Source organism: Mustelus asterias, chromosome 3, assembly GCF_964213995.1.
Source record: "Mustelus asterias chromosome 3, sMusAst1.hap1.1, whole genome shotgun sequence".
Lineage (NCBI taxonomy): Eukaryota > Metazoa > Chordata > Chondrichthyes > Carcharhiniformes > Triakidae > Mustelus > Mustelus asterias.
In genome coordinates, this window is record NC_135803.1 from 76413451 (window position 1) to 76440858 (window position 27408).

General features: G+C 46.5%; 1 protein-coding gene across 1 annotated transcript in view; it reads right to left on the reverse strand.

The window, feature by feature from the left end:
• LOC144491434 (glypican-1-like) overlaps positions 1 to 27408 on the reverse strand; it is a 220672-nt gene that overhangs the window by 53999 nt on the left and 139265 nt on the right. Inside the window, exon 3 of the mRNA XM_078209249.1 lies at positions 2284 to 2675. Coding sequence (XP_078065375.1) covers positions 2284 to 2675 — 392 coding nt within the window. The remainder of the gene's footprint in view (positions 1 to 2283; positions 2676 to 27408) is intronic.

The window sequence follows — 27408 nt, forward strand, 5'->3', positions numbered from 1 at the left end:
CTTCTGAATCTTCTATTTTCAGCCTGGTTCTTGGTTGGTTTTCCACCTGACACCTGTCATAAGCACACCTTTTTCTTCTTCGCCTTGATCTCTATCACTTTTCTTTACCCAGGGAGCTCTGGATATTTTTCACCCTATCTTTCATTTGAGGGAAAATACATTGACAGTGCCTGAACTTTCTCCTCTTTAAAAGTATCCTTGTGTTCAGTTACTGTTTTTTCCTGCCAACCTTTGAGCCTAATTTATCTGGCCCAGATCTATTCTTACCCCATTGAAGTTGGCTTCACCCCCAGTTAATTATTCTTACTCTTAGTGTGGCCCTATCTCTAGTCGTTGTTAAAATATCTACTTTATGCCCATTTTATCTAGCATTTCATAATTTTAAAGACCTGTAGAAGGCCAGCCCTTATTCTTCTCTTCTCTCGAGGTACAAAGCCCCAGCCTGTTCAATCCTTCCTGATAGTCATAGCCTCTCAGTTCTGGTAATCTCCAGTATCTCTATATCCTTTAGTAACATGGAGACCAGAACTGTTCGCACCAATTCAAGTGTGATCTATCTAAGGGTCCATACAAGTTTAACTTCTCTAATTTTCAAATCTACACCTCTCAACAGGAACCCGAGTGCTTTGGATAAAAGGATACAAAGTGACCATTGTTGCCTCTTTATTTCTCAGCAGATTATTTGAAATGCTGATTTATTTGCAGGTCGATTGATCGAAAATGCAACTTGAATTTTAGTCACCAGCTCTCCAGGAACAAACAGTGCAAAGAGAAGGAAAAACACTTTATTATCATCCTCAGGTTTCATTAAGAAAGTCTTTGCCTTTAGCAAACATGTAATGAAAGAGTAGAATCCATTCGATCAGGTTAACAGGCCCCCGAATGTTTAACAACACGATGATCAATAGCTCCGACAGTGACAATCCCACAATGTCATGAGGGGCAGCAGTTAACCACAGTACTGCATTGCGAGAGTACAGCACTGCACTGTTCATCTGTACAAAGTGCTAGTCAGCAGAAATGCCGACAGCAAGTATTCTATTAACCCCTTATCTGAGCTTTATTCAATCAGTGCTGCTGTTAAATGCGGTGATTCTGGATCACTGGAAGGTAATTTCTAGGGGACTGTGTAGTGACACTGATGAGCAGTTTGGTTTCCCAATGTGCCGTGCAAAGTAGCAAAACATTAACAGGGAACAAACACAACACAAGGTCACTCACTGGGCCCGATTTTACCAAAGCTTCGCGCCCGTTTTTGGGGGCGAAACCGCAGTAAAGTTGGGCGTCGGGCCTATACCGTGTTCTACACCCGATTCCGAGCAGATCGCGGCTTTACCGACACCCGATTCGGGCGTGGGTCCGGCCCGCACCCAAATCAGGCGGCCCGACGATTTAAATGTATTAGCATGCATTTAAATCGACTTAATGAACCGCGCACCCAATTCCACCGGCAAATCCCACTTTACCGTCTTCTGGCCCGTTCCGAATCCGCGCCTTTAGCGACCTGCAGAATAAAAGTCGGAAGCAGATTTCTATTCTGCAGGGGAAACTCCGAAGCCCTCTCTGCCCTTGTGAAGTCACCATCCTCCTCGACCATCCTTCGCGGACCCCCCCGCTAACCACCCCGGCAGACCCCCCCCCCTCCCCTGGGATCAGACCCCCTGAGAGGCAGGCCCCCCTCGGCAGAGCACACCCCCAACATACCTCGATCGCTGGTCTCCCTCCACCATCCTTCCATTAGCAAGATAAGCTGTATGTTCCTCAGCTAGATCCACTTTGGTCAACACAAAGATGGCCCTTCTGCCCTGCAATTCAACACACCCGTCTTCTGTGATGAAAACTGCACTTCCAAACCAAACATGCGATGAAGCTAAGGCATTCCCAGCGAGCAACACTCTGTCAAATGACAGCAGTTATGCTGCAGCCTTGAGTCTCAGGGATCTCTTTGGATTAACAACCAGCGTTAACACTGAGCATCATTCACATGATAGGTTTTCTTCCCCCCCCGGCCCCTCCCAATGCAGTGGATCGAATGCTAGTCTCTGAATCAGTAAATCGTGGGTTCAAGTCCCCCTCCTGACACTTCAGAACAAGAATCTAGGGTGCTGCTCCAGCGCAATACAGAGGGAGTGCTGCCCTGCCAGAGGTCCCCTCTCAAAGCTCCTGCGGCACAAGTTCAAAGAAGAGCCATGCAGTGCTCCCTGGTCCAGGCCAATGTCCAACCCTCAACCCACCATATCAAAAATAGCTGAGGTTAGGTTAAGGAAAGACCTGTGCACCTACCTGAGAGACTTTCTTCACCACATCTGTGCCAAGGCTGAGACTCCGCACGAAGGAACGAGCGGCAATGAACACCCGCGTTAGCCTTAGCTTGAAGAAGCGAGGCACCTCCCCATAAGGCCTCAGCTGCTCTGCGTGCTTAACCATACACTCCAGGTACTCATCACTGATCTGATAGTGTGGGTTCTGATGCCTGAATTGGCACTCCATCAGCCTCGACCAGAACTCATTCAACACTTCCTCCAGGTTGATGTTGGCGCCCTTGTAGTAATGGCGGAGCTCACTGAACAGGTCCTTAAAGATTTTGCTATTCTCAAAGCAAAGGAGTCCGTGCATGTGTGAAAGCTTCCTGATAAGATTCTTTTCCGATTGGTCCAGTAGTTCTTGGAAATAGCCTGCAGGTGAGAAAAACCAGGTGGTTACTCTTAGTACCCAGGATATCGGAGACACATTAAAGCCCAAGTGCACACATTCCCCAGCACCATCACCCTCATCCCTATCTGGCTAGAATATCCAACACCTCCTCCATCTAGGCAAGGTAGAAGGAAGATTCTGAGTGATGCCTCGCCCAACTCCATCTCTGGGCATCTGTCATGATCACACCTTTCTTCTTCTATCTGAGCTCCTGTACCCTCACACAATGTTTCTCCTCTTCCAAGAAACCAAGAAACATCTTTATCCATTATTTCCCAGAATGTCAGCACGCCTTACCTTCCATCTCTATTGACCTAAAGGTTTTGCGTTAAGCCATTTAATCTTGACCTGCGGAAGTACCAGGATAGAAATCCACAAACAATTAGCCTGCAAACTCAGTGGGATTTCTACTGAATTTCCAAAATTGCACAGCATGCTGGATCAAAGGGGAAAAGCTGTGTGAGACTCACTGGTGAAACCAGCGAGTTTCCATTCTTGCCTGATTTAACAGCACTCTGCAATTTCAGAGCGCTGGCAAGGATCACACAGCCAGCTGGAGGGGCGGGGCCTAAACTTGCCGGCAACACCAGCATTCTCAGATCAGGGCGACCTATAAAAAGGGCACTCTCCCCATTGCATGGACATCAGCAGATCGGGACCCTCCCACGGAGATTGTGACCCCCCTTCCCGTCAACAAGGGGAACGCTCCCCAATCCCAATACGCAGAAGTCAAACCACCCCTGCCACCACCGGGGCACTCCCCACCCCTCCCATCCTATAACTATTGGGGTGACCACACGCCACCTGATAATGAGGCACTCTGTCTCCTCATCCCTTTCCTCACAGGCATTCCTCCCCCTCCAAATGCTCCCAACAGGACAAGCATTGGAGCAGCCACCCTTCTCAGTCTCCGGCCCAACCTTCGTTCACAGGTACCTGCCAACCATCTCCCCCAACCACCAACACACACACATAAGGGGAACCACCCCCCAAATAAGGCTCCCCAGAGGGCCCACCCTTGGCAGTGCCACTCTAGCCAGCAGATACTGGCCTTGTCCTCCACCAGCCGGGGGCTATACCTGGCTGTGCGTGATCATCACAACTGGCTTTCATTTTCGGAAATGGGGGTGGGGGGGGGGGGGGGGGGGGCGGGGGGGGAGGGGGAAGGATACATTGTGGCCGAATTCAGAGTGGCAAGTCCAGTAATTATATGATAATGTATTAAAATCTATGGAAATCAGGATCATGCCCTTTCTGAGATGATCACTGATTGAGATCTCGCCAGCACACGTCCTGGTTTTGGCCGCTTGCGAGACTTTAGCGGCCATTATGGGATTTGTGTCCATGGCTAATGGGGCTACAAGATCATGGCCAGTGTCTCATTGTGTGGCACTCCTGTGAGATTGGGAATTCCCGAGCCTGATTGCTTATCTGTGATAAGCCAATGCCATGGTTACTACATGCTCTCAGTGGTTTACTTTCCCCTAATCATTGACCAATGAGTCACCCCTACCAGGCTAGGGTGCAGCTCTGGGTGAGGATAGCACATAGTTCTGCGATGGCCTCCAGAGAAGAACAGTCTGCTGAAATTCAGGGGCTAATTTTAACCCTACAATCCTGACAATAACAGGGCAAGACTGGCAATTCAAACCCCCCCAAGTTACTGGGCTGCCTGGGGGGGTCGGACTGGTTTGAATTTGCAGCTGTCCTCCTGAGCATGTGACAAGGCTTCCCTCCCAAAGTGGGGAGGCCCCTTTTTTAAACAAATGGCGATGGCATTGTGACCCAAAGGTGCAATTTTAATTGAGCAGCTTAGTGAGTTTTCAGCCTGACCCAACCCAGTAGTGAAGAGGATGAAGCCAAGAACAGGCCCAAAAAGGCGAAATCTGAGTCCTTTTTTTTTGGAAAGAACTTTCCTTGGAGGGCCAGAAAGGTCAAGACTGTTCCTCAAGTTACAACATAGCAAAGCTCAGCCTCACCCTGATACAATCCTGCCCATATCCATCAAACCCACCTCCCTCAACTGTAGGGAGATCTCAGCCCTTCATCCAATGCTGCCACTTACTGGTTCAAAAGCAGCCTGGGAGTTGAAACAATCCAGGCTTTAACTCACACACTGATATCCACCCACCCTAAAACTGACCCATAGAGAAATAAAACCCAGGCCTCATTGTCTGGGGGCCAGACACAAAGACTTACCACTCAAATGCAGTGCTTGCACTGATTAGGTTCAAAGGTCATAAACACACATGCAAAGGGGAGAATTATTTAGCAGGCTTTACAATAACGTAGTGAGTCAACAATTGCCATGATCTCATCGGAAGAAAAACCAGAGTCCCAACTATTCCATATATTTTGGTAGGTTCCCACCAAGACCTGACGCATCAATCCGAAAATAAAAGCCTTCAAAGAAGCTTTGCCCCAAACTGTTGTGTTCAGCGGCTGTGTGCCCATTCCTGAAACACATGTCAACCAAGATTGTATCCTCTCGAGGCCAGATCAGTGTCCTCCAGATGCTGGAGAGAGCAGACAGAATGAATCATTACAAATAGCCAAGAGATAAAGTCTATATTGTGGCCAAACACCTGCTGGATCAAAGGGGAGACACAGAGAGCAATATTGTGCTGGGATTGTACTGAAGCTAGCTCACACTGGGTGACAACATCTTTACAGTTTTAGCAAACCAGCTGCAACTAGCCACAACCACAACAAGGCATTCGCAATGTAGTTCCTTTATTGGGAAAGAAAGGCACTTTGCTGAGCAGTAATAATGGACACTTGAGATTACCGCCCTGTTTAAGATACATCATTTTTTTCACAAGCCTTTCGCCATCTGTCCTTTCACCTCCTGATGCGGTCCAGTCTCAAATTAGGTTTGATTACTGCTCCTGCAAAGCATCTGGGGACATTTAAGATTCTACATAAATGCAAACTGTTGCTTTTGAAAATGGGAGAGAATCTCAATCATACACTATTGCAGGAAGACCATTCAGCCCACTGGTCCTCTGCCAGCTCTCTAGTGGAACTAGCCAACCAACCCCATTGCCTGGCTTGTCCTGTGGACCTGCATTCTTTTGCCCCTGTCCATGATAAGCGGGTACCCAATTCTCTTTTGAAAGGTGACCAGAGAGATGTTGAACAGATTGTTTCAAAGGCTGACAGGGTTGAAGTAAATTGGAGGGATTTGGGGAGTGTTCCAGAGAGTAGAGCTGATACAGATGAAAATGCCCCCTCCTGTGTTGGAACAGGGGTAGAGATTGAGGCAAAGGAGACGACAGAGAAAGAGGAACAAAGGACTCCAGATGAGTGGAAGAGGTCAAAGTGATATGAAAGAGTGAGGTCAGGGATGGAGTTATAGATGAGTAAAAAGATTTTGTAATTAATACATTGCGGTATAGAATGCCAGTGTTCTTCAGTGAGAATGACTGTGGTCCTTGGCTAAGAACTCTGGTTGAAGGACTAAGAGTCACAAACCAAGTAGTTGGAGCAGGAGAGAAAATGAGGCCAAACTGAAAATAGTGATGAGCAAGCACTGAGCTTAGATTTTAAAAGCCCTTGCATTGTAGCAGGGAGGGAAGACTGAGGGACACAATTCCAATGCCCTGCAAGAGGAATGGGTAGAAGAAATGACAGCAATGGCCAGTTCATCGCAATCATCCAGAGGATGGGGCACTGAGCAACACTATAGCCCAAAGATCCCTGAAATTCTGCCTCTTGAAAGACATATTTGAAATCCAGTCGAAAGCCAATGTATCTTCCTCCATTGTTCACTGGGTTTAGCTGTATGCTTGCGTAATAATGACCAAATATTCATATTTCTGTTTACATGGTCATAATGTGCCAATCATTCACTTACATTTCTAAAGGGGTGACAATGCTATTGGCTCAGATGGGCAATGGAGCACCTAGGGTTTTGAGTAATTCAATCCCTATTGTGAATCCCTTGGTCTGCTGTGAGTTAGCTAATTCCAGTGCTTGTGTGTGTGTGTGTGTGTGTGTGTGCCTGCATGCATGAGTGTGTGGTGTGTCTATATATCTATGTGCCTTGTCTGTATGTGTGCGCCTGTGCACATGCATGTCTGTGTGTGCATGGGTGTGTGCGTGCCTGTGATTGTGTGTCTGTGCACACCTGTGTGTGCGCATGTATATCTGCATGCGCATGTGTGCATGTGCATATGTGCATGCACACATGTGAGTGCATGCCTGTTAAGTGGGGACAGTGAAAGGTTTAGCTTTAAAGTCCTTGGAGAACTACAGAATTGTCTTAAACAAGAAAAAGACAACTCAGCCCATTAAACCTGCTCTACTAATTCTTCTCCATGAACCTGAGATAACTCTGCTTTTAAATTCACTCCCTGTACCCTTTGATTCTCTTCATTGTCGACCGACTGATCCCTTTCCTTTCCAGGAAGTGTTGCTAGACTCTGCCTCAGAAACTGAAGCGAGCTCCCCACTTGGACGAGAGCAACAACTGAAAGATGGTCACTCCATGATGTGCTCCATAGATAGAGGATGAAAGCAACCAATGCTGGGGCCGTGTCACAAAAGATTAGAGCAAAGAGTTTTCTTGGAATTCAGCACCATTCAATCGGTTGCTGCAGAAAATCAGTTGGAATTATCACTGCGTTCGTTTACAGAGGACAACACCTCACCCCGGCCTTAACAGCATCAAGTTGGAAGAAATGACAATTTAATATCTTGCATGTCGAACCATTTTACTGAGTTCCCTTTAAAGATTTGAGTAATTTTAACGCTCATTCAATCAAGGAACACAAGACTCCAGTTGTAAAAGATAATGGCATCTCATTAAACGCTGCTGCACAGGGTTTAAATTCAATTTGCATGGATGTGGAGCTCTCATCTTGAGGACACTCGGAATGCTCTGTGTTTTTTTCTGAAGGGTCAGTGCTTTCACGTGTATCCTTTCCCCTGCATTGTGGCTGGAGAAGACCTCCTTTGGTTGTTATGGGAAGAAGGTGACATAGTGGCATTGTCACTGGACTAGTAATGCAAAGACCCAGTGTAATGCTCTGGGAACCTGGGTTTGAATTCCACCATAGCCGATGGTAAAATTTAATTGAATAAAAGTCTAATGATGACCATGAAACCATTATTGATTGTCATAAAAACCCATCAGGTTTGCTAATGTACTTTAGGGAAGGAAATCTGCCATCCTTACCTGTTCTGCCCTACATGTGGCTCCAAACCCACAGCAATGTGGTTGACTCTTAAATGCTACTAAGTTCAAGGGTAATTAAGGATGGACAATAAATGTTGGCTGATTCCAAACTCACACCAAGTCCCATTGATCAGTTATGCCTGTGCTCACACCCATTTTGACTCCAGTTCTGGGAAAAACTCCATATTAAAATTCCAATGCTCTAATCATATGAAACATCCTTCACTTTTGGCAATCAGGCTCATTTTGCAACAGAGCTGTGACCTACTCTCTGACTCAGCAATTACAGCACTGAAAACCCTTTTACACTCACCATAAGTTTATTCCCTCACACTCATATTTATAAAGTGCCTTTAATGGAATAAAACGCTCAAAGCACTTACAAAACAAAGCAGGACCCTGAGCCACAAAGTAATATTAGGTCTCTTGACCATAACCTTGGTCAAAGAGCTAGGTTTTAGGACAGGTCTTAAAGGAAGGAAGTGGAGTAGAGAGGTGGAGAGGGTGCAGGGAGGTTATTCCAGAGCTTGGGGCCTGGGCAACTGAAGGCAAGGTCAGCAGTTGTGGCGTGATTAAAACTGGGGATGTACAGGAGGCCAGAATTAGAGGAGTGCAGGTCTTGGAGGGTTGTTGGGCTGGAAGGGATTACAGTGATAGGGAGGGGCGAGATCACAGAAAGATTTGTAAACAAGGATGAAAATTTTAAAGCCAAGATGTTGCATGATCAGGAGCCAATGTAGGTCAGCGAACAGGGGGGTAGTAGGAGAACGGGACTTGCTGCAAGTTAAGTCACAGATCTTAAGTTTATAGAGGGTAGGGTATGGGAAACCAGCCAAGAGTGTGCTGGAATAGTCAAGTCTAGAGGCAATGTAGGGATGAACGAGGATTAGGCCCATTCGCTTAAAGTGTCAGGGATTGTTGACAACCTGGCTAGATCTGGTGGAGTTTCTGCCTCTGGAGTCAGGAGTCAGAAGGTTGGAGGTTCAATCATCACTCCAACACTGGAGATGTTTTACAAGCCCAGTGGTTGTAAGCCATTTAGTGTGCAAAGTATTATTCTGCTGCGGGAATGGGGCTTTGTCAAATTATTGTAGCCTTAAGCACACAACAGAGACTGGGTGCAAAGCAAGAGTTGGACATAGGAATAGTGGGCGTACAGATTGGGGCATGCATTGCATAATCAGCAGCCATGACAGATTCATTTCCAACTAACAGAAACAGTGTATTCCAATGAGGCAGTGAGTGTGCTGCACTGGTCCAGTACTGAGGGGGTTAATACTATCCCAAACAAGCCACTATCAGATTCCTGTTACAACCAGCAAGCAGGATCGACAAATGTGCACAATACCAGCAGGAATGGGCAGAAGCAGCTGCCTGGTGGCAAGGGGAAGGAAAAGGTCCAATTACACGGCAATCAGACAAGCTGGACTGAGAAGAAGGGGGAGAGAGAGGGTGGGGCAAAAGAGGGAGAGAAGGAAAGGCGAACAAGGGTAAGAGGATGAGATGGAAGGAAGAAAGAGTGGGAGGGTAGAGGGAGGGAAATGAGAAGGGAGAGGGAAGGAAGAGAGAATGCAAGAGGAGAGTGAGGGAAACGAGAGTGAGAGGAGTATAAGAGAGGTGGAAGATGAGAGGGGCCCAGCCATAGTGAGAGAATTTTGTGTCCTATGTTTTTATAGAATAGAATTTAATAGAATCCCTAATGTGCAGAAGAGGCCATTTGGTCCATTGAGTGTGCACTGAATCTCTGGCAGAGTGTCTTACACAGGCTCTCTCCCCTGCCCTATCCCTGTAACCCCATGGCTAATCCATCTAACCTACACATCTTTGGACATCAAGGGGCAATTTAGCAAGGCCTTCCACCTAACCTGCACATCTTTGGACTATGGGTTAAAACTGGAGCACCTGGAGGAAACCCACACAGACACAGGGAGAATGTTTGCGTGGAGATTGCACAATCACCCACGGTCAGTATTGAGACAGCATTGCTAACCACTGTGCTACCGTGCCGCCGCCCACAGAGCCTGTTGCATAACTGCAGATTCATCTGGCCAGGTGGTGGTAGGAAATGAGCTCAGACCTGCTGACGCTAGATTCACACTCTGAAGAACAGGTGGGATCCAGCAGAATTCCCAGTGCTCCTGCTTTCTATTCTACTCTCACACTCATTCCTGTCCTCCTTTCTGCCCTTTGCTTACTCTCGCTTCCCTCCTCTTTCCTATCTCTCACTCACACTGGGTTCTCTCCTTGTCTCTATCCCTCACTCACTCTTTGTCTCCTCATCTTTCCTATGCCTCACTCACTCTCCGTCTCCTCCTCTTTCCTCTCTCCTACTCACTCTCCACCTCATCACTCTCCATCTCTTCTTTCCTGTCTCTCACTCATACTGGGTTCTCTCCTTGCCTCTATCCCTCACTCCCCACCCCCCTCCCCCACCCCCCACCCCCACACCCCACATCCTGCCATGTTTCGCTCTCCTCTGCCCAAGCGAACTGGACACTGTGGTGATGCTGGTGCTCCATGCAGTTCAGCAGCAGAAGTGGGGCCTGGGCTGGAAAACAGCTAAATGTCTCGTCCAGGGCTGACCAAGTTCAAACATGAGCCGCCCTTCAAAGCCAGTCAAATGTGACATTTTGATCTCCTCTCGACTCCCAGATGTGGAACACATACCCACCTGGCTGACCCCAGTGGCTCAGTTCAATTTGGATTCACCACTATAGTCATGTCAGCAAAGCTGGATTAGGGACTCACTTGCCTTGCAAATGGTTCCACCATAAAATAGCTTCCACAGAAACTGAATGTGTAAGTAGCGCTCATCTTTATTTTGTGTACTATTAAATTAATTTATCCGGATCATTTAGCTAACAGAGGAAATATGAGAACAAGAAACTTTTGAGCAGTCCGACTGGAGTTAGTGGTTTGTGAATTCTCTGCTTAAGGGAAAAAGCAAATCAACATTAGAACCAAAATCCCTTCAAAACATTCCGATTGAATTTGCTTCCTCCCATTATTTCGGGCAGTGCATTCCAGATCATAACTCGATGTATTAAAAACATCCCCTCCCAATCCCATGTTGTTGCAACTCAAACAATGGACTCCTTTTTTGGAGAGGTTGTTATAGGGTGGGGATGAGGGAGATGATCATACTGCATTGCCTGAAGGAGCAGTTCAGGATCAATTACAGCATTTGCGGTGGTCTGAAGCAGCCAAGCCAGCTGTGGAGGAATCAGACACATAGCGTCAGATCACCGTCAGCTGTTCTGCACACTCCGCCAAGCAGCTGTGCTCAGTGCACCCCCCCCACGCCCCAACATCGCGATGGCTGACACTCAAGGAACAGATGGGACACAGGTTCCCCCGGCCCACCCTCCCACAATCTCACAGAGGACTTGAGCAGTCAGTGACTCGGAAGGAAAATGAAAGGATCCTGGAATCTCTGGGGATTAGACCACACAGCCACTACGAGGGCTTTCAGAGCTTCCTGACAGGTGACATTTGTGACTCAGAAATTAGCACAATTACGAAAGTGTTTCCCCTCATCCGTGTGATTGACAGGCACACATGTATTCCTGGCTTTTCCACTTTAGCTTGAGATGAGTAGAGGGCTGAAAGATTTGATTTCCTTTTCTGGTTATTTTGTTGGCCTGTTCCCCTCACGCCCAGCAGACATTGTGGGAAGATATTGTGGAAATCTCAGGGCTAGGAGAGAGAGAGTGGAAGGCACAGAGTAATAGGCAGGGTGTGAGAGTGAGACAGAGTTAGGAACAGAGAACTCGATTTTCATGGAGACTCCATGGCATATCCAAAATAGCACCAGGAACCCACACCCAGATCCAAAGTATCAACCCTGTTTCCAACAAGTCTTATTTTTACCATGAGGGGAATGAGGATAGGACATGACTCAAACATGGGGGAAACACGAGCACAGCAGGGCTATCCCCAAACAACCCCCAATTTCACGAGAGTGAGAGCCTTACTTCACAATGTATGAGTTATGAATCTTTAGAGGAGATTTAAATGCTTGTAAAAGGAAGGTAAGGACTGTCAAACTCTCCATGTCTGAACTGAAAAAAGTTTGCGCTTTCAGTTTCAAATACTGTTTGTTAACATAACCGAAGTGATATCATGATAGCATGATTATAACTTGACTGCTTCCACAACCTATCTTTATCGCAGTGGGGGAGCTGTAAATTCAGTTTGATTGACAGCTCCAAGAAGTTATTAAAGGATTAACTATCTTTGGTGTGGGGTTAAGAATACAAATGTTTGCTTTATATGTGATTAAATACTTAAGGGGGTAGATATGTATTGTATAGGCTTTCATGAAGGAAAGTCCTTTTTATACAGTGAAGTCTCTAATAAATATTTTGAATTTAATTTTTTTCATCTCAGCATGGTTTTAGAGGTCTGCCTACCATGTATACCAGAGGGAGAGAGAGAAAGAGAGAGGGCATATGAGAGAGATAGAGGCAGAGTGTCACAGTTACAAAGATATACTGAGCACAAATGGATACATGCAGAGTAAGTTTAAAAGTGAGAGTTTGGCAAAGATAAATGAGAGTGAAAGGGAAGGAGAATGAGAGAATGAAAGTAGGGGATGAAAAGACAAGCAGACTGATTAACAGGATGAGAGAGTCAAACGCAGGCAGAAAAGGGGAGACATGGTATGAGAGAGGTAGAGACAGAATGAAAGCAAGATAGTGAATGAGGTAGATATGGGGAAAGTGATGTGAGAGCAGAACAAGGCTGGTGGATTCAGGCTGATATAAAGACCCGCAAAGGCGCACACATATACACACTCACGTACATACACACACACACACACTCTCACGTACACTCACGTACACGCACACATACACACACACACTCACGTACACGCACACACTCTCACGTACACGCACGTACACACAGTGAAAATTACTGAAAGCACTTCCATTCTGACAGTCAGAGCAGATGCTGTGATATTTCTTCCTTATTTCAGGTTCAGGTTTTGTTCCAGCTTTGACAATACTTCATCCTGATGTGCATGTTTATTTTCTAGGGTAGAATATAGAAACAGCAGGACCAATCCAAAAATAGCACACCTTGTCATTCAAACAGCCGAGCCATACACTACCAACAGGAATACATCCACACCTGTCATTTAAATGGAGTTTGATTTATGAGGTTGTCAACACTAGTTGGGAAACCCAATGGTTTGACCATCCGCTTTAATGTTCCAGCTTCCCTGCCCCAACTCTCCACAGGCTTTAATCACCCAAAATCCCATCTATCAGGCTACTCTCTACATACTCCACTGGCTGTCCTGGGCCTACACAGACTTCAAAACCCTCATCCTCCATTTTCAAACCATTCTCAGGCCTCATACCCAATGTTCTCTGTAGCTGTACGCAGCAACCTGAAAGGTATCATTGCAGGCTACTCACAGGATGTCTCTTCTAAGGTATTGCACATGCAAGGCCGCAAAAACAAATTTACAGATAGCATGTCGAAATGGAAAGGCTGCACACAGTGAACAAGGAGGGGACATTGCCAATCTCCCCATCAGTCCTCTTTCCCCAACCCTTCTGCTCTTCCTCACCTTCTAGTCACACCTCACTGGATGGAAGATCCTGGTCTAGCTAAAGAACCCAATGGAGGGGGTTCAGCCCTTCCCCCCCACTCTGACCCTCACTTTCCCATGCCAATTAAGCACTGTAACTAAGCAGATTGCAACAGAATGTCATGCCGTTTGAGACAGTACTTGCTGCTCAGATTGATTAAAACGACCCTAAGAAGTTTGAAACCCATTTTCATTTTGCTCTTTTAATTCAGAATTGGGCTCTTAGTGGTCTTGTTAAATTCTGAAGTGTAGCAACTTGGCTGGCCATTTTATTGCTGGCATGCAGCGTGGTAAGAACAGAGGCCTTTGTTTTAATGACAAGTGTGGATGTTTTGTCTGGGAAAAGCGATTGTACAGTATGGGACCCAACTGAGGGTACCGAGCAATGGTTATGCTACCTGACTGGTAACTGAGAGAATAAGAAAGTGCCTCTACTATACTCCTTATACACCTATGGCTGTGTGGCCAAATTCCCCTCCAACTCGATTTTCAAGTTTGCTGATGACACCACCGTAGTGGGTCGGATCTCAAACAATGACGAGACAGAGTACAGGAAAGAGATAGAGAATCTGGTGAACTGGCGCAATGACAATAATCTTTCCTTCAATGTCAACAAAATGAAGGAATTAGTCATCAACTTCAGGAAGCGTAGTGGAGAACTTGCCCCTGACTACATCAATTGGGACAAAGTAGAAATGGTCGAGAGCTTCAAGTTTTTAGGTGTCCAGACCACCAAAAACCTGTCCTGGTCCCCTCATGCCGACATTATAGTTAAGAAAGCCTACCAATGCCTCTACTTTCTCGAAGACTAAGGAAATTTGGCATGTCAGCTACGACTCTCACCAACTTTTACAGATGCACCATACAAAGCATTCTTTCTGGTTGTATCACAGCTTGGTATGGCTCCTGCTCTGCCCAAGAAACTACAAAGGGGAAGTCTAGTCCATCACGCAAACCAACCTTCAATCCATTACCTCTGTCTCCACTTCCCACTGCCTCGGAAAAGCAGCTAGCATAATTAAGGAACCCACAGACCCCAGACATACTCTCTTCCACCTTCTTCCATCAGGAAAAAAGATTCAAAAATCTGAAGTAACTTACCAACCGACTCAAGAACAGCTATTTCTCTGCTGCTATCAGACTTTTGAATGGGCCTACCTTGCACTAAGTTGATCTTTCTCTACACCCTAGTTATGACTGTAACACTACATTCTGCACTCTCGCCTTTCCTTCTTTATGAATGGTGTGCTTTGCCTGTATAGCGTGCAAGAAACAATACTTTTCACTGTATACTGATACTTGTGACAATGATAAATCAAATCAAAATGACAGGTCACGAATGTGAATTTAGTAATTTTACTAAAATCTGGTCCCTGGTAAAAGTGACTGTGAAGCTTTCAAATTGCCTTAAAAAGCCAAGTGGTTCACGAATCTCCTTTAGGAGAGGAAACCTGCCGTCCTCACTCGGTTCGGCCTGTGTGTGGTTCCAGTTTCACAACAACGTGCTCAGTTCTTAGACTGACCTCTGAGGGGGCCGAGCAAACCACTACAAACTGATGCATTAGATCAAGGAGGTGACACTAACACTTTCACAAAGGCCTCTAGGGATGGATGAAAAATAATGACCTCGACAACAATGCTCATGTCCCAAGAATTATATTCTTTAAAAAAAGACTTTCAAAGTCCGAATTATTAAAAGAAAACTCTTGAAAGTGCCTCTGAATGAGGTTCTGACCACAGAAGATGTGGATCAGCAAACTGTATTGTGGGAGCATTAAATGATTTCATAAAGGGTATAGCTGTCCTCACAAAGTCAGATTGCTGATACAATCTATTTTTGATTCAGATTAATTTTCAAATTTTTATTGAAGAGAACAGTGACTTGAGCCCAACACATCACCAATAAACGAGGTCGCTCGAGCCATCAGGCCTCAAGCCAAAACACGGTATAAATGAGATTCATGGCCAGAGCAGAGAGAAACAACACTCCGAGTGCTACAACAACAAATGTTCTGGTGGGAAGAGGGGTATTTACCAACACAGCAAGCTCGTGGACTGAGGGACCTGTTCCTGCTCCTATGTTCCCAACACAATGTTTTCATGGCAACTTCTTAACTGAACAAGATGTTCTGCAAGCAGCAGTTATACCCATGAATTTAGCACGGTCATGAGCTCAGCACATCTTTCAGGACCACAGTTCTGATTTCCTCTTGAAATTGGTGATTAAGCCACAGTCACAGTCACTGAGCTCAACGTCTACCACCATTCATACCTCAGAGAAAAAATTGAAAGCATACTGACTCACAACTAATAGAGCTGGGCTTTAACACAAAACCTTCCCTCAAAATTATACTTCAAATATTAACTTGCTTCTTCTCTCTATGGATGCTGTATAACTTACTGAATATTTTGAGAAATTTCTGTTTCTGTTTTCTCAAACCAGGTCGATTTATTCCTCAGGAAGCTACACTTTGCTCCAAATCCAAGAAACAAAATCTAAATTTGGTCAGATTTGGTCAGATGTGATACTGAGGTTGCAAACAGACTGGTCTAACCTGGGAGAGGGTTGGAGTTGGTAGCTAAGGGATGGAATTTGGAGCAGGGACCGTGAACAATGACTTCAGCCTTCCCAACATTCAACTGGAGGAAATTGCTGCTCATCCAGTACTGGATGTCGGAAAAGCAGCATGATACCTTAGACACAATTTGGCTTGGGGGAGACACAGACAGTTGAGAGAGGTGGTGGTGAGGTAGGGCTGAGTGTTGTCAACATTCATGTGAAAACTAATGCATTATTTCTGGATGAAGTCACATAGGGTCAACATGTAGATAGAATATAGACGACAGGGGGGTGGTGGTGGGAGGGTGGGGGGGGGGGGGGGGGGGGGAGGGGGGGGGGGTGCAGGAAGTCCCATCCAGCCAGATAACTGCATAGGTGTTTGAGGAGGTTAGTGTGATCAAGCATGTCAAAGGCTGCAGGCAAGTCAATAAGGACAAGGAGGGAAAGTTTACCTTTGACACAAAGGTGGGATGTACTTGCGACTGATTAGAAACTGTTTGAATTTGGTGGCAGGGGTGGGAACCAGATTGGGAAGATTCAAACCTGGAGTTCGAGAAAGATTGGGCACAGATTTGGGAGGTGGAATGACTTTAGAAAGGTAAAGAAGGTTGGAGATGAGATGGCCTTTGCAGGGACAGTGGAGTCAAGGGTTGATGTTTTTTTTGTAAAGGGGTTGGTGACGGCACATTTAAAAGAGAGAGGGACAACATCTGAAGAGAGAGAGTGGTGTACAATATTGGCTTAGCATGGAGGGTAGGAGGAGATGTTGGGTGGTCAGCAGTTCAGTAAAATAGAGTTAAGGGAGCAGGAGGTGAGTCTAAAGGACAAGATAAGCTTAGAATGGGGAGATAGGAGAGAAACTAGAATTCCGGGGGGAAGCTTTGGAGGAAGTTTGGCCTGGTGGGCCAATGGAAGGTAGTACTACGCGCAAAGTCATCCAATCGCATGGTCTTGATCTTAGTGACAAAAAAAAGTCCATGAGCTCCTCACACTTATTGTTGGAAGTGCAGGTGAATGGGATAGGCAGAGAAGTTCAAGAAGATGGTTTGCAGAAAAGAGAGTCTGGGGTTATCTTTGCATTCCAGAATATCATGGCACAATGAGCAGTTTTAGTAGCTGAGGGTAGGACCAATAGTGCCTTAAGTGGTCAAGCCAGATCTGGAGATGGATGGCTAAAAGGTTACTACCAAATCTGTTCAAGACTACATCCCTTGGACATAGGGAAGAGGAGTTAATTTGCTGGTGATTCAAAGAATTGGTTGGAAAGATTTGCCACGACTGGTTACATAAGCTCATATCGACATAGACCCGAGAGAACACAAAGCCCACGAAAACGTAGGATGCTACCCCCAGAAAAACCCAATCAGCTCCAGGATGTTACCTCCACCAAGATCCAATCAGCTCCATTCCACTAATTTCTCACTCTCTATAAGGCCATAGAATCCCTACAGTGCAGAAAGAGGCCATCCGACCCATCGAGTCTGCACGAACTCTCCTGCAGAGCATTCCACCAGGTCCTCCTCTCTGCTCTATCCCTGTAACCATGCGCATTTAACATGGCCAATCCCCCTAACCTACACATCTTTGGACGGTGGGAGGAAACTGGAGCACCCACGCAGACACAGAGAGAACGTGCAGACTCCACACAGACAGTGACCCTAGGCTGGAAACGAACCCAGGTCCCTGGCGCTATGAGGCAGCAGCGCCAACCACGGTACCACCGTGCCTTCCTCTCCAGGGGCTCTGAGTACAGTTTCGGCAGCCTTTGCTGCAAGATCAACAGTAACCCTAGCATTCTTTCAATAGAGGCCTGGAGGAAAGTTCAGGAAGTCTGCCCAGCTGTCATCGTTCCTTGACTGGGAAGAGGTTTAGGTTGCCCATTTTTCCTCCAAACTTCCATCAAAACAAGTGCTTGTTTGGAGCATGGACACCAGGCAGAATCAGTTGGGCCCAATGGCCTGTTTCTGTACATTCTAAGCAATTCCCTATAGTTGCTTGTTCTAGATGCCCAGCCAAATGATAGTAATAAAACCTTGCATGATTCTATAGTTTTCAGTTGACAATATTTTTCATTAAACATTAAAGGACTTCTCCTTTTTTCTCCCAGCAGTTACACAAGATATGAATGATCCAGGAGGTGCTCAGGTTACGCACAACTATACTGGAATAATACTGGAACTCGAGCATGCAGCACCAATGCTGAATGAAAGACAGTGTCTCATTCTTATTAAAAGCTATTTATTTTGCTGCGGTTGTCAAGGATACAGTGAACAGAGTCAAGCCAGAAGCACAGAAATTTAAGTCTCTGGCCAAAAGTCCAGACTATTCAGGGACCTCTCCCAACAACAACAAACAGAATTAAAGTCGAGGTGCAAAACAACAGCAGGAAACACCTCCTGAAGGACACAGAGATGAAGAAACTGAAAGTTGGGCCAACAATTTCCTTTTGTTAGAAATCTGAAGTTTAACCCCCAACGAAATGGCCAACAATGCTTCCAGTAAATGCATCCTGGCATTGCCTATGTTCCACAGCTCAGCTCAGATAGAAGCCCATCAGGCGGTCTCCAGACCAGAGCTGCCAAAGACGGACAACTGTTCTTAGCTCAAAACTGGCCAGCAATAACCTCAGTGGCTTGAAATGGGACCACTTTAGTCCAATTTCCCTAGTTACACTGTAGAAACTGTAGCCCAATAGAAGCACTACCCTATAAAAAGAAAAATAATCCTACATTGATACAAGACCCTTTAGAATGCCTCTTCATATTTTACAGCCAATCTGAGCAGTTTTGATTACTATTGTAATGTAGGATATATGGCAGCCAATATGTGCACAGCAAGCTCCCACAAACAGCAATGTGGTAATGATCAGATAGTCTGCTTGTGATGTTGATTGAGGGATTAAATATTAACCAGAACCCCGGGTAAAACTCTCCTGATCTTCTCTGAATAGGATCATGAGATCTCCCACATCCGCCAGGTTTGAGCTGAACGTCTCATTTGAAAGATAGCACCTCTGACAGTGCAGCACTCCGACAGGATCGCACTGAGCTGTCAGCTGAAATTTTGTGCTGTAGTTCCTGGAGCAGGCCTAGGAAGCAACAATCTTCACGATCCAGGGCTAAAGTGCTACCAATTGAGCCAAGGTTCCTGATTGTGTTGCTGTGAAACAGAAGTGACCAAGAGAACAGAATCTCAATGAGGTAAAGAGCAGCACCAAGGTCAGGCGAGACTGCTCCCCTCACCACCAGTCCATTATCTTTAAATCACTTATGCCGTTAATGCTCTTTGATATAAAGATTTGGCACATTGCTGTTGCAACTAATACAGGACTTCATTGCGTTTGTTTTACTCAGCAGAATGGTTAACCCGTGTCAGACTACACATTGAATATCAGCAACAATTTTTCTATAATGCTTCCCAAGGCTAACAGCAAGCTCAAAGACTTTCAACTCCATTGCATTTGCTGCCATACCCACCGGATAGCCAAGTCAACCATTTGGGCTCAATTTGAAGAGACTAAAGAGCAGGGAAGCTGAAGGGGAGATTTAACAGAGATGTTCACTGTGATGAGGTGTTTTGCGGGATCAAAAAAGCACTGATTTTTACAATGAGGTCAGTAAGCAGAGGGTACAGATGTTACAATGATTGGCATTAAGAACTGGAAGAGATGAGACAGTGTTTGCAATGCAATAAGTTGTGATCAGGAATGTGCTGCCTGAAAAGGCAGTGGAAGTAGATGCAACAGTAACCTTCAAAAGGGAATTAAATAAACACTTGAAAAGACTATGGGTTAGAAATTAGTGAGCCCCAGTACTTGGGCATGCAGTTGGGCAAGGGCTTGTTCATGTCAAGGTTGGCAACACCCAAATATGGTACCCATCTCATCCGGGAACGATTGCAAAATTGGCTTCTCTCTCTGGCAAATGCTGCCTGCAACCTTGACGCTCTGCAGGGGGACCACCACTATTATTTGTTAACCGCATTGTTCAGGCACCTTGCTTCTCTTAAAGGCTAACTCCGTGTTAAAGGAAGGCTGCATACCTGCGCTGAAGCCTGCTGGGAAATTAACTTTGAAGATTGCAGGAACCACAATGGCCCAGCACATTATAGAGTATGCTCCCTGGTTCAGTGATGCAATCATGGAGGTTCTTGTGAGAGAGGTGAACTCCACCATCGAGACTGTTTCATCACAGGTGATCAGAAAAGCCCTCATGTTCTGGAGAATGGGAACCCATTGCCAGGAGGATGAACTCCTGGAGCCCGGCTCCAGGACACAGCAGCGGTGCTGGGAAAAGTACAGTGACCTTGCACGAGTGGTCAAAATCCGTGAATGTGTCTTCAGTTTTGATCTGATACCCTCCACACCATCTACCTCCCACTCTGAACAATGGACCACACATATATCTCTTAGCAACCCCTGATACTCAGGACTCAAGCCAAACTTTCAGATATTCCGCCTCACGCCCGCTAACATTGCAATGATGCCATCATGATACTCACTTCTTGCTGCTTGCATATACCACCAGCTGTACAGGCATGTCACCCAAGTACAGTGCCAAACTGATAGCTCTCCATTTTTGGAAAGAGTAGCAAACAGCAATTGGGAGGTGCAGATAGATGGAGGGTACAGCATCAAGCCTCCATCCCCTGAACGAGATGGCGGCACGGTAGCACAGTGGTTAGCACTTCTGCTTCATAGCACCAGGGACCCAGGTTCGATTCCTGGCTTGGGTCACTGTCTGTGTGGAGTTTGCACGTTCTCCCCGTGTCTGCGTGAGTTTCCTCCGGGTGCTCTGGTTTCTTCCCACAATCCGAAAGACGTGCTGGTTAGGTGCATTGGCCATGCTAAATTCCCCCTCAGTGTACCGAACAGGCGCTGGAGTGTGGCGCCTAGGGGATTTTCACAGTAACTTCATTGCAGTGTTAATGCAAGCTTACTTATGACTAGTAAATAACATTTGATTTGAATGGCCTCAGAGGTGGCAGCCCCTGGAAGCTGTTCAGGATGATGATGAGGGAATGCCTGACGTCCTGCTAGAAACTCCCATCTCATTCTCATCCTGAGATTTGTCATCAGATGGATGTGTCAGAGGGTGTGATCGTGGAACTTGCATTTTCCACCCCCACCTCCCAGCCTTCAGCAGGGATCTGTGATTGGGTCAGGCTCAGCGGGGCCAGAGGAAGAGAAGCCAAAAGTGGGAGGCACCATCAATCAGTCTGACACTCCCGGCTATCAGCTGAGATAGAGACAACTCTGCAAACATTACAGGTTAGTATGAATTGGGGTGCAACTAGACCAGGGGTAAGATGGTGCTAGTGTGTCAGCTCACCAGAGAGCAGGGTTGCAGCCCAGTTCTGATGTAAAGGACTCAGATGAGGATTTTGATTGGATGGTATACAGGAGAACACTGGTGACAGCACATACCAAGATGCTTGGGGTACTGTCAGACCTGTTAATCAGCCTCCTATCACAGCCTCACAGCATGGAAGATTCCAGCAACAAAGTGGAAGAGCTTGGAGCCCATTTTCTCCTGTGTGAAAGTGGCAACCAACTTGGCAAATCAGGTGGCCATTTTCTCTGCTTCCACTGTTGGACAGACGGAATGCACCTGGTAACACAATGCTGTTATGGAGGTCAGGTGGCATTCATGAAATTAAAGGTAAGTACCATGCAGTGTCTGTGGGTGCGAATCTCAGTCCTTAAAGAGGTATGCAGGCTCTCACAGCAATCCACCAATTTCTCCTCTGGGAGACAGCAGCTTCATGAATGCACCGTCTGCTCTGAAGTTGATGGAATTTATCATCCCACCACTGCCACTCTGTCAGTGCCCTCGATGTTGCCTCTGAGCCAGCCACTCTGCTGCCACCCACGACAAGGTGGTGCAGTCTGAAATGTTGTTCAAGGGGAGCCTGCAACGCCATCTGCAGTCTCCCCCAGTGAAGGTTAGCAGACCTCCACCAGCAATGCTGCAGCCACTGAGGTAGCACTGAGTAGGAACACAAGGCCAGTCAAGAGAACCTGTAAGCTAGGTACTGAACCATAGAAACAATACATTGCAAAAGGAGGCCATTTGGCCCAGTGAGTCTGCACCAACTCGCCGACCCAAGCCAACACCCCACCCTATCCTCACAACCCCATGCATTTACCATGGCTAATCCCCCTAACCTACACATCTTTGGACATTAAGGGACAATTTAGCATGGCCAATTCACCTAACCTGCACATCTTTGGACTTTGGGGGGAAAACCGGAGCACCCAGAGGAAACCCACACAGACACAAAGAGAACGTGCAAACTCCACACAGATAGTCACCCAAAGCCAGAATCGAACCTAGGTTCCTGGTGCTGTGAGGCAGCAGTGCTAACCACTGTGCCACCCCAAGAGTAAATTGTTCATTGTAATTTGTATAATTGAATGTGCCATTGGAGAAAGATGTTTTCTGATGGTTGTTGCTGACGGTTTTTATTCACTGTTGGCTGAGCAGATGTTGTGAATGGGGAGTGTGAAATTAATGTGGTGAATGCTGGCTCCATGCTAGCACAGGGAAGTTGTTGATGTGGAATTGGAGCCTCTCAACTCACTCACTCTGCCTATCCACTTGCCTGCTCCTATCCATCCCTCCCTTGCTGAGCATCCCCTCTTTGCCTCCTCCATTCCTTTCTCCAATCATGTTGCTGACCAGGTGGCATAGCAACACCGTCCCTATACCCAGGTCAGGCTCCTCTCTCTCCTCCTTCATTCCATTCAGGAACGGACAAAGAAGAAACACCTCCACAAACCCAACACACTATTCCACCAAAGGGGCTTCACCAAAACGTAATGAAAAACCACTTTATCTGCAACTTGTGGAATGGCTCTTTAATTAGCACGGGATCGCCTCCTATGTTACAGCTGGTCGTTAGGGGAAGTAGTTCATTCAGCCCCTCGAGGCTGCTCCACCTGTCAATAAGATCATGCTGATCTCATGTGGCCAGAACTCCACTCTTCTGTCCGCCCCCCATAACCCTATTGTCAATCAAAAATCTGTACAAATCAGCCTGGAATATATTCAATGACTGCGCTTCCCCTGCTCTCTGTGGAAACACTAAAGACCCTCGGAGACCCTCACAAAGTGATGCGGAGGCTCAGGCATTGAGTATGCTCAAAGTAGAGGTCAACCAATTTCTAGATACCAATGAAGTAAAGCAGCCACAGTCCCAGATGACCATAGGCTGCTCTCCCTTTGAGGAGGAGCGCTGACCAGGTGATTCAACCTGAGGGTCACCACACTTCAGGCGAGGGGCAAGGTTGAGAAGGTGGGGCCTTCATGTATAACCTCAGCCAGTACAGGAATTGAATGCGTGTTGCTCTACATCACGAACCAGCTCTCCAGCCAACTGAACTAAATGAGCCTCCACTAAACTGTTTCCATCACAGTTATATCTCTCCTTAAGTAAGGAGACCAAAGCTGAACAAAGTACTTTGATCCTTTTGAGTGAGGCATAAAGTTGTGGGCCGGGCCTGTGTGGTCCAAATTTCTAATCCTGCCATGGCATCAGTTGGCTGGGCTTCGTAGCATCAGGAGGGCGACCATTTGAGGCTTTCTAACACATGCAGAGACTGTGTGGCATTCTGCTGCAGCAACGCCATGTCAACTGTATATGAAGCAGCCATTACCATCCCCCAAACCCAAGGAAGGAGCAGTCGGCCTCTGTAGAAACACTCAGGACAGCGCTATACAAACCAATTTATTTGCCCAAAATCTGCGCAGCTCTAGGGATGGAGTGGAACTAATTGGACAGCGCTCTCAAAAAGCCAGCACTATCTCAGGAGCCAAATGGTCTCCTTCCGTGTTGTAAAATGCTACAATTTCAAAGCGACAAAGGAAACCGATACAGAAGCATGCATTGTACAGCTGGCTGAGTGATGACTTGTGAAAAAAATCTCCTCACTTTCACGGTCTCACCCCATCTGCAGGACATGTCAAGTAATCCCAGAGGAAGCATCAAAATAAATTACATCTCTGGTGTGCTGCTCCCATCACTGTGACATCTGAAGGATGAAATGACAAGCTGACAGCTTTCGAATTGCTTCATGGTATCTGGGGAGAGCTGGTTGCTGGGAGTCGACACAGACAGAGAGCAACAGCTCCTTCTACCTTCAATAAGTAGGCCGGCAGAGCCCAGTCCATTCAATTCCAAGGTGACAGTCTCTCTCACAAACAAAAATGTGCTGTTCCTTCAGAGTTCACGGTGACACAACGTTTAACGCATCATTTTTGATTTTAAAAAGTTTCATTACCCATAATCTTGGCTGACCTTGCAGATGGCGACATGATAGTTGACTACACTACCGGGACAAAGGAACATAGGCTCAGATTCAGACACCGTATTGTGGCGCAGTGGTAATGTTACAGGACAAGTAGTCCAGGATAATGCTCTGGGGGAGACGGGTTCAAATCCCACCACGGCAGCTGATGGAATATAAATGTACTTAATAAAGATGGGATTATAAAGCCAATCTCAGTAATGATGACCATGAAACTATCTTCGATTGTCCTAAAAAAACTCATCTGGTTCACTAATGTCCTTTAGGAAAGGAAATCTGCCGTCCTGACCTGGTCTGGCCTACATGTGACTCCAGACCCACAGCAATGTGGTTGACTCTCAACTGCGCGTCTGAAATTGCCTAGCAAGCCACTCAGTTCAAGGGCAATTAGGGTTGGGCAACAAATGCTGGACTTGCCAGTGACACCCCCCACATCCCATGAAAAAAGAAAGAAAACAAATAGAATATAAAACATAGAAACAGGCCATTCAGCCCAAGCAGACCATGTTGGTGCTTATGATCCACTTGAGCCTCCCTCCCATCATTCCTCATTGAATAACCCAATTCCCTTCGGCCTCATTTTCTAATTTCTCCTTAAATGCATCAATACTATTCAATACTTCCTGTGGCTGAGAGTTTCAAAATTGTACTTCTGATTCCAAAGTGTAAATTCTTGATATAACTTGTGAGTGGCAATGGTCCCAGCACTGATCCTGTGTCATACCACTTCACACCTTCCACCAGTCTGAGTAACTACCCTTTACTCCCATTGTCTGCTCTTGAAGTTAGTTAACTATCCATTCTGCCACCTGTCCCGATTCCGCACGTCCTGATTTTATTCATTTGTCCATCAGGTGGTACCTTATCAAAGGCCTTTCGAAAATCTGGATTATCACAGCTGGAGTATTATTTGCAGTTCTGTAATCCACATTATAGGAGTGATGTGAAAGCACTGGAAAGGGTGCAGAGGAGATTTACCAGGATGTTGCCTGGGCTGGAGGATTTTAGTTATGGAGAGAGATTGGAAGAGATTGGAAGAGACTGGGGTTGTTTTCCTTGGAGCTGAGGGGGGACATGACTGAGATGTATAAAATTATGAAAGGTATGAATAGAGTCAACAGGAAAAAATGTTTCCCCTTGGTGGAGAGATCAATGACAAGGGGGCAAAGAGTTAAGGGAAGGGGCAAAAGCTTTAATGGGGATGAGAGGAAAAACGTTTTCATCCAAAGGATGGTGGGAGTTTGGAACTCACTGCCTGAAATGGTGGACACAGTGAAGAAGTCTCATAACACCAGGTTAAAGTCCAACAGGTTTATTTGGTAGCAAAAGCCACTAGCTTTCGGAGCTCCAAGCCCCTTTTTTAGGTGAGTGGGAGTTCTGTTCACAAACAGGGCATAAAAAGACACAAACTCAATTTACAAAATAATGGTTGGAATGCGAGTCTTTACAGGAAATCAAGTCTTAAAGGTACAGACAATGTGAGTGGAGAGGGGGTTAAGCACAGGTTAAAGAGATGTCTATTGTCTCCAGACAGGACAGTTAGTGAGATTTTGCAAGCTCAGGCAAGTCGTGGGGGTTACAGATAGTGTGACATGAATCCAAGATCACGGTTGAGGCCGTCCTCATGTGTGCGGAACTTGGCTATCAGTCTCTGCTCAGTGACTCTGCGTTGCCGTGTGTCGTGAAGGCCGCATTGGAGAACGCTTACCCGAAGATCAGAGGCTGAATGCCAACAGGAAGAGAATACTCTTGCCGGGTGATTGTCAAGCGGTGTTCATTCATCTGTTGTCGTAGCGTGTGCATGGTCTCCCCAATGTATCATGCCTCAGGACATGTACCGCAAGCCCACGGATAACCTCACGATGCTCCACTTCTCCAGCTTCCACCCTAAGCAATATACAGGATCTGCTCAGATGAGGAGAATTCCAACAGACACCTCCAGATGCTGAAAGATGCCCTCATAAGAACAGGATATGGCGCTCGACTCATCGATCCACAGTTCCGACATGCCACAGCGAAAAACCGCACCGACCTCCTCAGAAGACAAACACAGGACACGGCGGACAGGGTACCCTTCGTCGTCCAGTACTTCCCCGGAGCGGAGCAGCTATGACATCTTCTCCGGAGCCTTCAACATGTCATTGATGAAGACGAACATCTCGCCAAGGCCATCCCATAACCCCCACTTCTTGCCTTCAAACAACCGCACAACCTCAAACAGACCATTGTCTGCAGCAAACTACCCAGCCTTCAGGAGAACAGTGACCACGACACCACACAACCCTGCCACAGCAACCTCTGCAAGATGTGCCGGATCATCGACACGGATGCCATCATCTCACGTGAGAACGCCATCCACCAGGTACACGGTACATACTCTTGCAACTCGGCCAATGTTGTCTACCTGATATGCTGCAGGAAAGGATGTCCCGAGGCATGGTACATTGGGGAGACCATGCAGACGCTGCGACAATGGATGAATGAACACCGCTTGACAATCACCAGGCAAGAGTGTTCTCTTCCTGTTGGGGAACACTTCAGCGGTCACGGGCATTCGGCCTCTGATCTTCGGGTAAGCTTTCTCCAAGGCGGCCTTCACGACACACGACAGCGCAGAGTCGCTGAGCAGAGACTGATAGCCAAGTTCCGCACACATGAGGTCGGCCTCAACCGGGATCCTGGGTTCATGTCACACTATCTGTAACCCCCACGACTTGCCTGGGCTTGCAAAATCTCACTAACTGTCCTGTCTGGAGACAATACACATCTCTTTAACCTGTGCTTAACGCTCTCTCCGCTCACATTGTCTGTACCTTTAAGACTTGATTACCTGTAAAGACTCGCATTCCAACCATTATTCTGTAAGTTGAGTTTGTGTCTTTATATGCCCTGTTTGTGAACAGAACTCCCACTTACCTGACAAAGGAGCAGCGCTCCGAAAGCTAGTGGATTTTGCTACCAAATAAACCTGTTGGACTTTAACCTGGTGTTGTGAGACTTCTTACTGTGTTTACCCCAGTCCAACGCCGGCATCTCCATATCATGAAATGGTGGCGGCAGAGACCCTC